Raw genomic sequence first — 12,758 nt, 5'->3', positions numbered from 1 at the left:
TTCTGAACCATGTCATTAAAAATATCATTTTTCCTTGTAAAAATAGCTTTAAAGGGCATCACACAAGTTTTGATATGTTTTATTTTCAACATATCCCACAAATTTTGCTATGTTCAGGAATTTCATTATGCCTTGCCTAGGTCTACATTTTACTGAGCAGTTGAATGTAGGATTCAGTTTTCAGATCTTTCACAGGTTAACAAAGTTTTTTTCTTTTTCTTCTGCAAGTTTTTAAATCATTGCCTCTCATCAATGTGTAGCTTTCTATTTTTCCCCTTTTACATCTCTTACGTTTTGCATGTTAGATCTATACTCTGTGTTTTGAGACTTTAGGCCAGTAATTCAGAGCTCACAGTGACCATCCTTTCCTTTGATACAGCTATTAAATTGCTTAATTGAAAAGCAAAGAATGTCTTTGTTGGCTCCTGAAAAAAATTCTGGCAATTGAATATTCTTGTCTTCTAATAATATAAAAAGTTGAAGTTGTTTTCTGTTTTCTCTGTTTTGTGGTAGACATGCTCTGTTTTTTCTTTCTATGATTGCTAGCTTCCTTAACAGGTTGCTAGTTTTCTTTAATGACTTATGCGGATACAGTTATAGTCCCTGGTGGTAGGAAATAAAGTGATATCTAACTCTACGCACAAGTAGGGAAACTTTCACTCTTTTGATGAGCCATTTGAGGGAGGCTTTTATTTCTTCTGATAGCCATATACGCTCAGGAACAAATGGTACTCATGCTACTCATTTCATTCCCTGTGGGTTCTCTGGATCAAGGAAACTTGAGACATTCATGTAGCGCTGATGGTGACCACCACCTGGAGCCCATAGTTTCTGCTCACTCATTCTTTCAGGATCTGCTGAGACTCAGTTATTTGGGAAAAAGCCTCACATTATGTTAATTGTCTAGGAAATAGTAGAGTTTGAGGCTTCACTAGCATCCAATTGCCTCACTAGCAGCCAACTGCAATTTGGCTCAGAAGAGGTAGATGGTTTATAGCATTTCCCCTTTTAATCATAAACAGATATATATTTCACTGCTGTTAACTGCTTTCATGATGTTGTGCTACCATCCGCAATCAAAACATTTCCATCATTTTTAACAGGTATCTTTCAAGCCTTAATTTCCCTTTCCCTCTCCCCACTTGTCCCCTGGTAACCTATAGTCTAGATTCTGACTCTACGAGTTTACTTATTCTAATTGTTTCAAATCAACAAGGCTTATTTCACTCAACATGGTATCTTCCAGGTCCATCAATGTTGTCACTTGTGTCAGGACTTCATTAATTTTTACAGCTGAATAATATTCCATCATATGTATTTAGCACATTTAATTTATCCATTCATTGGTGATGGACACTTGAGTAGCTTCCATCTTTCAACAATTGTGAATAATGCTGCTATGAATATTGGTATGCAAATACCTGCTCAGCCTTCAATTTTGGGGGGTATCCCTAGTTGTGGGATTACCAGGTCATGTGGCTATCTATACTTACCCTAATGAGGAACTGCTAAATTGTCTTCCACAGAGGCTGCACCATTTTACATTACCTCCAGCAATGAATGAGTATTCTTATTTCTCCACATTCTCTCCAACACTTGTACTTTCTGTTTATTTAATAGCAGCCATTCTAATGGGTGTGAAATGGTATCTCATTATGGTTTTTATTTGCATTTCTCTGATGGCTAATGAGTATCTTTTCATGTGTATTCTGGCCATTTGTATATCTTCTCTGGAGAGATGTCTGTTCAAGTCTTTTGCCCATTTTTTAAAACTGGGTTGTCTTTTTGTTGTTAAGTTGAAGGATTTCATTATATATTCTGGATATATAATGAAATATTTTCCAAATATTTTCTCCCATTGTGTTGGTTGTTTTTTTGTTTTGTTTTGTTTTGTTTTTTTAACCTTCATGATAAACTCCTTTGAGGAACAAAAGTTTTAATTTTGATGTGATCCCATTTATCTATTGTTTTTCTTTCGTTGCTTGTTTAAACTTTAAGAAACGATTTCCTAACACAAGATTCTGAAAATACTTCCCTATTCTTCTTTCTAGGAGTTTGATAGTTCTAGCTCTTATATTTAGGTTTTTGATCCATTTTGAGTTGAGTTTTGTGTATGGTGTGAGGTTGAAGTGCTCTCTCTCTTTTTTTTTTTTTTTTTTTGGCAAATGGAAATCCAGTTTTCCCACATGATTTGATGAAGAGACTATTCTTTTCCAATTTAGTGATCTTTGCCACCAAGTAAAAAATCAGTTGGCCATGTTTGTGATGGACCACAGTTAGCGATAATAGTCTGATGATATTATCTCATAATCTGTAAAAAATGTTCCACAGTGGTGTGGTGTGTTGGCAAAGGGGTGTTTATGGGAATTCTACACATGCACATGATTGTTTTGTAAGTTTACAACTTCTGTAATAAAAATATATTTTAAAAAACTACTTGGCCATAAATGTGAGGGTTGGTTTCTGACCTCTCAATTCTATTTAAATTGGTCTATATATCTGTCCTTGTGACAGTACTGTGCTATTTTGATTACTGTGAATTTGTAATAAGTTTTAAGATCAGGAAGTCCTCCAACTTCATTCTTCTTTCTCAAGATGGCATCAGCTATTTGGGGCCCCTTACCCTTCCATATAAATTTGATGATTGACTTTTACATTTTTGCAAAGAAGATTGTTGAAATTTTGATTGAAACTATAAATTGCTTTGGGTAGTATTAATATTGTAATGATATTTAGTCTTCCAATTCTTGAACATGGAATATCCTTTTATTTATTAAGGTCTTCTTTAATTTATTTTAGCTATATAAGTAGGTTTAATTATTATGCTGTCTTGTTAAGTTTCCTAATTCCATCAAATAATTTAAATTATCCAAAAAATACGGTAGAATTGAAATAAGACATATCTTAATGAAAGAATGAGTTTTTCTAGCCTATGGATGCTGACCTTTTCTCCTTACATCAAGTTTTATAAATGTGGACACTTGGGACAAGTTCTAAAAGAATATTCAAAACTATTTTTCACAAAGCCCTTGGGTTGAAGGAATATAAACATCCTCAAACTAGCAGAATTAGTTAAGATGCCATTGGCCACTTTAAATTCTAATTTTAGATGCCTCATATTGGCTTAAATAATAAGAAAATGTACTACCCAACATAATTAGAAGTTCCCAAATAGGGAACGCTAAGAATTGATTAATTCAGCAGCACAATAAGGTCATTAAAGACCCAGGCTTCTTCTATTATTCTGCTCTCCTATTCTCAGCATTTCAGTTTAGGTATCATGGCCATTGCAAGATGGCTGCTGTGGTTTTGGCTCTCACATGTTGACTTGCAATGTCTGGTAGAAAATGAAAACCATATTTTCCTTGTGTTTCTCTTTTAAAATGAGGAACTCTTTCTCAGAAGCCTGTTAAGAGACCATCTTTCACATGTGATTTCAAAAATAAATTCTGTCACATATACCCACTCTTAGCAATCAATGACAATGTTCATGGGTCATTATGACTGGCTTGAAATAATTAGGTTGTTCCTAATCCCGCATCCCAGAAAGATGGATATCTAAGCAAAATCAGTTTCCAGATTTGGGGTAGGACTCAGTTAAGATGATGAAGTGGGACTGGGGATACACATGTCTGATATCAGAGCCAACACTTTTAATACCCATCTTCTTACCACTAACTTTTAACAAAATTATTATTAAAAAATCACTCAAAAGTTTTGCAAACTCTGCTTTATTGATATTTAAATGCAGAGAGATGTCATAAGTAACATTTTTCTAATGGGTAGAATTAATTTATTATTTCTCTCAATGTTTATGAGGTGGTCTAATCTGAGCACATATCATTTGAGTAGACCATTTTTTCAATATTTTTTCTGTGGGTTTGTATGCATAAAACATAGAAATTCATTCATGTGTATGAATTATCAAATTGACTAATACAAATTCATATTGATATTAGTGAAAATATTAATCCTTTAAATATTGTAAAGGTAAAGAACATAAAATTATACTACATTTGAAACTATTATTGAAGTAGAAAAAAATTACTTAAAAACATATACTATGACACTGAGATTCAAGAACATTAAATCTGAAAGCAGGTAAACAACAAATTGATGATATGTTTACACATAAAATAGATATATAAATCCCTTGGGTTGTAGCTTTTATGAAAGCATATTTTCTTCAACATTGAAAACAATTAAACTCCAGTAAATGCATGCATACTCCTCTTTTTAATACAACTATTAAGAAATAAAAATCAGTATTGTTAATCACCCAGATTATGAGATGGCCAGAGTTGTCTATTTTTAATAATATATACTTAATTTACAATTAAATTATGCAGAGATTTACCATTTAGTCTTCCAAATCAAGTTTCAGTATAATAGCTACTGAGCATACGTGTCTATTCTTTCCAGAAAACAAGATTTTTCTGATATATAATTATTTGTATTAAAATATTTTCCATGTCCTGAGCACTTTGGATTGGCAGTTTTACATAGATATACTTTTAGGTACATCCCCATGTGTAGAAGAGCCATTGTTTCCATGCTTGAGTGCTTCAAATCCTATGACAGATACCCTTTTTCTCAAAAGAAAGGATGAGTTGCAACTGTGTTTTATTGAGAAAAGCTGTCAAGGGGTTAACATATGGGGTCCACCTCACAACATGCACCTCACCCCCAAATCCACCAAGGGGAAAGATTCAGAACAGGGAAGCATGTGTGTTGGGCAGAGCCAGAATTTGAATGATTTCTCTCAGGGCAAGAAAGGAAGAGGGGAGAGGCAGGTGCTGCAATGATGAGGTGGTGGGGGCATTTCTCTACTCTGGCCTCAGGTGGAAACCTCCACAGAGGCATCGAAGTGGACAGGAACATCTGGGTTCCCCTCACAGGCTTCCCAAACCTGCTTTTCCTTCATAGCACTATCTAGCTGGAACTTTATAATTAAGTTTTTTAATATATTTATGGTTGTCATTGTAAGAAGCAAGTAGTCAAATAGTGATTTCCTTCAATTCTCTCCCTTGGACAAATTTCTAACAGATTCTCACATATCCTAATTTTATCATATCTGCTTACTTTTGAGTGTATGGGACAATTTTATCATTCCCAAGGAACACGGTATCTCCATAAATTTGATATTCATATTTTAGAGGAGAATGTTTTACATTTGAGTTGAGAAAAAAATGTGTAAAAAGTATTAATTACTGACAGTAATTAAATACTGACAGTAAACCTGAATATATATAAATTTCACTCTAAAATCTACAGCTCAGGTATAGTAGCTTTTTTCTCTGAGAATAAGTTTGTAGTCTGTTATTCAGTGAAAACAATATGCTAATCGTTTAACAGATTTGCAGTTAAATCATTGTCAAACCATTTCTTCTGCAGGAAACTGTTCCTTGATTTATAGAGTAATAACTTCCTTTTGTTCTTCTTGAATAAGGAAATCAAGAGGGCATGAATGGCAGTTCATATTCAACTTGTCTCAAGGGAAAATATAACTGTACGATCCCTGCAGAGCATTTACAAATCACAACACTTGTTTGCTGTGTCAAGGTGAAGTCACACAAGGTAAAGCCCCACAGTTACCTTCCAGTGGAAGAAGCACAAGCCTATTCTATGCATAGGGCTGCCTACTGCTTGAGCCAAGAAATGGGAATTCACTTTAAAATGTCAGAAAATAGGCTGGCCAGTGACTCTTGAGATGACATGGTGTGAAGTCTCTGTCCAATAGAGAAGTGGAGGCAGAGGCACACATTAGTTTTCTTTCCTTTCAGAAAATTTCCTAGAGAATATGGAGAGGATTAGAGGGAAAAGAGGAAGAATACTGATTCACAAAAAAATAAAAATAAAAAATGACTCTAATGGCTCATAAGTGGGAAGTAACAAGTAATTGGTTTCCAGAACTGCCTCCAATCCTGAATGTCTTTCTAGTTTTAGTTCTACATGTATTCAAGTAATATTAATATCTTTAAATATATAGATAACCTGAATGATTCTCAATTACTTTCACCAGAACGGTTTAATACAATCCAAAACATTGCATATTTCATCACAAGATTACCTAGTATGCACCACCTACTGACAAGGATTATGGTAAAATCATTGCATTATGTGATGTATGACCCAAAAGAGTTTGCACATTTACTTTTAAAAGAATACTTGTATCCGAACAAGTAGAGGACAGCTTATTATGGGGACCAAAGCATTGCTCTGTCGTAAAGGAAGTTCTCTTGAGTTTGCAGAAGCAAACCTCAATTAATAGGCAAAAACAAATATCTGTCTATGTCATGTGATAGTAAGATGAGGAAACAAGAATTCATTGGAATGTAGTTTGGTGACACCCTGGAAAAGTAAAGATGTATTTTCCCTTTAGCAGGTGTTTACTTTGGAAACCCTTGCCAATGTTACAAGGAGACATGAACAAAAATGTTTCTAATAATGAAAAAGCATTATTTCTAATAATGAAAAAGTAGAAGCATATTAAATGTAGTTCTTACCTACAATGGAATAAATTAGATAGTTTAAAACAAATGTACTAGATGTATGGGTAAATCTCAGAAACATAATCGAGATAGAGGGAAAGCCAGTTTTAGAATAATGTGATTAATTATTAATATTGTAAGGCCTTGTCATAGTGCTTGACAAACATTAAGTGATATAAACCTCCTTACAATTCTAAGGGACAGTTACTATTTATTATCTTATTTTACAGGTGAGGAAATGGAATCACAGAAAGGTTAAAAAATTTGTGTGAGGCAAGTAAATGGTGGAACCAGGATTTGAACCCTAAAAGCCTGGCTGGAGAGTCCTTATCTTTACACTCTATTATTTCTGTAATTGTCTTTTCTTACAGTTGCTTGTAATTGTTGAGGTAAGATGGAGTTAATGTTCAGTAGTCTGAGGAGTGGTGCCCAGCCCTGGGCTTGGCAAGTGCTCAATAATGTTTGTTGATTAGTAAATCAATATTTTGGTGCTGGACTGCAGTCCAGCATCCAGAGACTGGGATATGGCCACAAACCAGTGTTCAAGGCAAGGCAGGTCTGGAGAGGGTCTATTTGCTGGGCAGCAACAATAAAGAGCTCTTGAAAGTGAAGTAGTCCTTGTTTGAGTCAGGACATTTAATATAAGCTTCAGATTGACCAGAGTCAACCTAATACATGGCAAACAGATAAGCAGTTTTAGGGAAAGAGTAGTTAATGGTGGGACTGAGACATTTAGAGTTGGAAAGAAGGACAGCCTCTCTTTAAAACCATAGCAAACTGATCTGATATTTGAAGTTTCAGATGCCAGAATAGCAGGGGTGTGGACCAGACTCATTGGGAGGCGCAGAGGGTATGGGTAATTGGTTACCAGCCAATGAGTCTAAACATGGAAAGGGCTGTGCGTTGCCTTTAAAAATGCAGCCCCCTCCATAAACAGTCTTCCCCACATCTCATCTAAATATGTCTCTAAAATTTAGTCACATTCTTTTTAATATTCTGCTAAAACAACAACAGTAATGACACCCAGCTGATTCCATTCCTCCTGAGGATCCTTTTTTTTTTTTTTTTAATTTTTTTATTTTATGCTTGATGACTGTTAATAAATCACAACTCTTACTAAGGACAAATCAATGCTAAAGCAGTTAGCTTATCTGACCTTCACATTAATTATTTTTATTACACCAGCAGGAACGTTTTATGCCCTCCTTCCTCCTCCCTACAAAGTCATGTGGCCCCAGCTAGACACAGTTCTCTCCTAATGCCTCAGGGTGAGCCCCTTGAACCATCCACAGAGCTTAAAAGTTCTCTCTTGCATATGCTAATTAAAACTCAAAGTTTAGTCAGTGGATTTAAGGGGCACATTTGTGTATCAGTGTTTTGAGATGCCATTAAAATTCTTACAAAAACTGAAAGTGAAATGAGGAAGACGGATTGAGCAATCCAATAGAAGGGTGAATGCCAGTAAAACCTACTGTACTGTAGGGGCAGAGATGCAGAAGGGAAGAAATAAGAAAATTCAGGAGATCTCTCCTGACAGAGGGAGCCAAGCTCTGTGATGTATTAAATATAGGACATCAACAAACACAGATAACAGGAAATGATCCATTCCCTGTGGTCACTTATTTTAAAGGCCCTAACCTTCAAAGTTCAAGGAGTGAAATGGTTGACTCCACAGAAAGGGAGCAGTTACGTCTTTCTTCTTGCCCTAAGAAAAGAGAAGAAATGAAACTTAAAGAGTGTGTTTCCATCCTCCTCCAGAAGGAAAGCCCCTCTGCCTGGTTCTCCAAAGATGGAAAGCTCCTGTCAGTGACCTTGCTTCTGACCCTGCTGTCCTTCTCTCTCACAGTGGTGACTTTCTACCGAGTAGCCACCCTGCAAGCAGAGCTGGTGAGCCTCCGGGCGGAACTGCGCTATTACAAGGCTGAGCAGCTGCCAGTGTCTCCTAAGGCAGAAGCAGAGGCCCCCACGGCAGCTTTGCAGGAAACTCCAGCTGTCACCACAGGACTTGAAGTGAGTTACCAGCAGCTGCAGCTCCAGGCACAGTTCTTCCTAAACTGCTGCCTCTCTCTCCCATATCAGATGTCTTTTCAATAACTTGGGATTTTTCTGTTAACAGGGGATCTTTGTACCACCAGTTCCAGGAGAAAGTAACTCCAGTCAAAGTAGCAGGCGTAAACGGCACGCCATTCAGGGGCCAGAGGAACCAGGTAAGTTTGGGGGACAGAAGCATGTAAGATTGCACATTGTCAAGGGATTATAGTGATTCCAGGTTTAGAGAAGAGCATCAAGTTTGGGGGAAATAGAGGGAATATAATCTGTCTAAATCTCTTAAATAGAGACTACGAAATATACCATCAAAATCAGACTCAGCTTTATAGCAAAGCTCTACTAGCAGTGGCAAATTTAAAAGGCTCCACAACATGTTTTGGCCTCCAATGAGTAGATTTTGTGGGTAGAAATATTTATCTATGCTGTGTTTCATGCGTAGAGGAGAAAAAAAAAGGTACACATTTTTCCTCAGATAGTTCACCCTTATGTCAGAAGCACTGTCCATTGTTCCAAATTTAAAATCTGCTCACTTCATCTACTAGACAATTAGTCTTTGTCTACCTGGGTCATGGAAAGTCAGTTAATGGCAAATGTTTCCCAAGGATGAATTCCATGAAACCAAATGAAGATCATGCAGTGGGAAGTTCTATTTCACACACACAAATATTGATTTTAAAGTTTTAAAGTATGTTTTCCAGGAATTCCATACATTTATAATCTTCTTGTAATAGATTATCCAAAACGATCCATTCTAGTCCTCGTTTCATAGATGAAGAATGGCATTTGTAGTGTATTTAATATTTTAATTTAGGATGTTGTCAATAAATCCTTGGTACTATCTTCCTTTGATACTGAAAAAGCATTATTTAAGCACTTCAAATGTACTAGGCTTTGGGATAAGTATTTTCACTCATAATATGTCATTTAACCCTCATAGTAACTATGAAGACACATGCAATTGTTTATACATATTTTTTTCTTCTGAAGAAAATGTGTAAAATCACTATTCAATAGTAGGATAGGTACTCTTTATATAATACGCACACATACTAGTTGCTTTGAGTATAAAGCCATTTATTTTTTCACTATTTCCCTTATTCATGAAAAATTTTCTCCCTTATTTTATAAAGCCATAACTTTTTGTATCAGATTATTATATCTTTGTGCCAATTATCAGAAATGCTTACACTTAATAAGTTTTAATCTAGGAAACAGTCATAGTATACTTAATTAACACTACAGTTATTTTCATCATCTATTTTTTACATAATTAAAAATATTACCACATATATATTATTTTATATATTTTTTCTTTTATCATTATACATTATGCACTTACCCTATTTATAAGTAATTCTCATACATGTATAATAATATGTTATTCTACTATTTCTCAACATGGTTATTTCCATTTTTTGCTATAATAGAACATGCTCAAATTTTGCACAGATCTCTTTTGTTTCTGAGGAACTATATGCTTACTATAAATCCTGCATAGTGGAATTTCTCAATTAAATAAAGTGAACATCTTTATGACCCTTGTTACCTATTGCCATGTTGCTTTCAGAATGAGTTATATAAATATATGTAACTAGATTGTAGTGTGCCTGTTTCTCTTGAGTCTTATTAACATTTTATCTTTTTAAATCTATTTTGGCTTGTCTAGTAGTTGTAAAACAGTGTCTCAATTTTAACTAAAAAAATAAACTTCTTTATACATATTTTACTTCTAATTTTATCATCTGCTAATGTTTACTTATAACTTTCACCTTTTGTCCTAATTTTTTGTAATTTGGAATAAATTCTTTATATATATATATTAGATATATTAATTGTTTATCAAAATGTTGATATAAACATTTTCATGATATTTTCTTCTGGTTTTAAAATTGTGCAGAAATTTTACATCTGTGTATTTTAATGTGACTTTTCCTTTTGATTTTTCTAATATATCACAGCTAAAGAATACTCTTACACGATCTCTTAAGTAGTCTATTCTATTTTATGCTACTTTAATTTTTAAAATAATTTTGTGTTTTATTTTAGAATTTAGTTCATTAACTTTTCTGCTTATTTTGGTGTATCATGACAAACTTGTTTTACATTCCCCATTTCTTCTTTTATTTTTTTTCTCCTAAACTGTTGCTAAATATCTCAGCCAAATTTATTAATTATTTTTAACCTGTTTATGCTGTGAAAGCTAACTGTATTATATTAAGTTCCTCATATTTGGTTGAATCTATTTACAGACTCTTTGCTTTTGTTTCATTGATTTATTATTCTATTTGCATTGAATGAACTATTTTAAGTAAATTAAGTAAAAATGTATGCTGGTGAAAAATTTCCCCAAATAATTTGTAATTTGTAAGAAGTTTGGAGAATAACAGAAAATTTTAACAAAATGAGAATGAATTTACCCACATTTCCACAGCCCAGATATAACTCCTATTGTTATTTTCTTCGTTTGCCTTAGGCTTTTTACAAAGTTTTATGGTCATTAACACTCACACAAGTATATATATAAATACTGATTTTTAAATGAAATCAATACAGGATTATTCTTAGATCTAGGCTAGATCTTAGGCTAGATCAATGGAAATGGCTTGAACGCTGTTCCAGACACTCTCATTTGTGGAGAGAAAACTTTGTTTAGCACTGCTTTAAAATTAATATCTAAATATCCAAGGAGTTTGTCTGAAACTCAATGATTTTTTTTCCTGCTTAGTAGTGTTCTCTTTTTGGAATTGGGAAACTTCTATGCAGTATTCTTTGATTTTTGTTTCCATTCCAGCTCTGATTTATTCTCAAAGAGGCAAAAACCTTTGGTTGTCACTTTTACTTCATCTGTGTTCTTATATGGTAATTTTTCTCTATCTGTTTTAGAGCCATTGGATTATTTTGGAATAAAAACTACAAATTAACTGTAGATGAGGAAATTAATTTTTACAATCTGTAGCTTATATGTGCAAAAATATTTTAAATAAGATCTCTTTATTAAAATCTAATTTTAAATTTCCCTAAAGGCATTTAGATTTCTTTATATATGTTTCACTTGTTCTTTCATTAAATTCATTTAAAAAGTATTTTAGTTTTGGTTATGGAGTTTTGTCATTTTCAAATAGCTTATGAAACTGTTAAAACATTTACAAAATTTTAAATAAATTATACAACATTTGGTCTTAGGCATATCTGAAAGCTATGTCAACTAATTTGATGGATCTATACTTAAGCGAATCATAGTATTGTCATGGAATCTCTTTTTTCTAAAATGCTCCAGTTTCTACAAATAATCCCCAATGTCAACATCCACCAGTTTATAATTAAATAAAAAATATACATTGCTAATTATTGTTAAATACACCTAATGTTACTTTTTCCAACCCAAATCTCAACAGGCACTTCAATTTTATCTTGGGTAAATTCAATTTTTATTTGTATTCTAGTGTGTTGGGATAGAAAGCCCTTTCCTGACCTCCCAGCATACAGCAAACATTTCTCTCTTTGGATTGCACCCCTATTGGGTACCTATTACATACCAATTAGGAAGGCTATCTCTTCATTTAAATATGTCCTGTCTGTTTACAAATAAACAGTAGAGACTTCCTGGTCTGGGTCCTATTTCTTTTTCTGTTACTCCTTCATGAAACCTTCACCTAGTAGGCATTCTACAAATATTTGTTGATCCATTTTGCATTCTATTTGAAGGAAATTAGAAAGATTTTGGGGGTGATTTGGCATCATTTTTATTTTGGATTTTCCCATATTTCTTCATCTGTCAGTTTCTATCAAAGGTCATTCTATGAAATATATTAAATTGACATTTAAAACAACGAATTAATTGAAAAATGAGTTGGATCACAGGGTGAGAGTTGTAGAAAAGCAGGAGAGTTGAGCAAGCAACAAGTCACATGCAGAACACTTTCCCTCCAATCCCCTTGTTTAACAGGTAGGGGCATCATTTGGACTGCCTGAAATGTCATACAGAAACTCCCCTATACAGAAACCTCTTTACCTACAGTTTCAAGGATTTCTGGTTTTACTTAATGTTTTTAGCTTTAATTGAAGTTTAAGTCATACGTAGAAAAGTGTACATGTCTAAGGTCTATGGCTTGATGAGTATTTACAAACTGAAGAGCAGTAGATAAAGGGCACACGGTACCAGTCCAGTGCCCTCTTTGTACTCCCTTACGGTCTTATCAAGGGTAAACACTACTTTAA

The 12,758-nt window shown here is 34.1% G+C and overlaps 1 protein-coding gene across 1 annotated transcript in view; it reads left to right on the top strand.

Moving 5' to 3' along the window:
* The first annotated feature begins 7,982 nt into the window (after positions 1–7,982).
* Positions 7,983–12,758, top strand: part of TNFSF13B (TNF superfamily member 13b) — a 35,500-nt gene continuing 30,724 nt past the window's right edge. Inside the window, exons 1-2 of the mRNA XM_058276445.2 lie at positions 7,983–8,501; positions 8,608–8,698. Coding sequence (XP_058132428.1) covers positions 8,151–8,501; positions 8,608–8,698 — 442 coding nt within the window. The 5' untranslated portion in view covers positions 7,983–8,150. The remainder of the gene's footprint in view (positions 8,502–8,607; positions 8,699–12,758) is intronic.

The sequence above is a fragment of the Dasypus novemcinctus genome, chromosome 15 (assembly GCF_030445035.2).
Source record: "Dasypus novemcinctus isolate mDasNov1 chromosome 15, mDasNov1.1.hap2, whole genome shotgun sequence".
NCBI classification, from domain to species: domain Eukaryota; kingdom Metazoa; phylum Chordata; class Mammalia; order Cingulata; family Dasypodidae; genus Dasypus; species Dasypus novemcinctus.
This window is presented reverse-complemented; position numbering and strand designations above follow the sequence as displayed.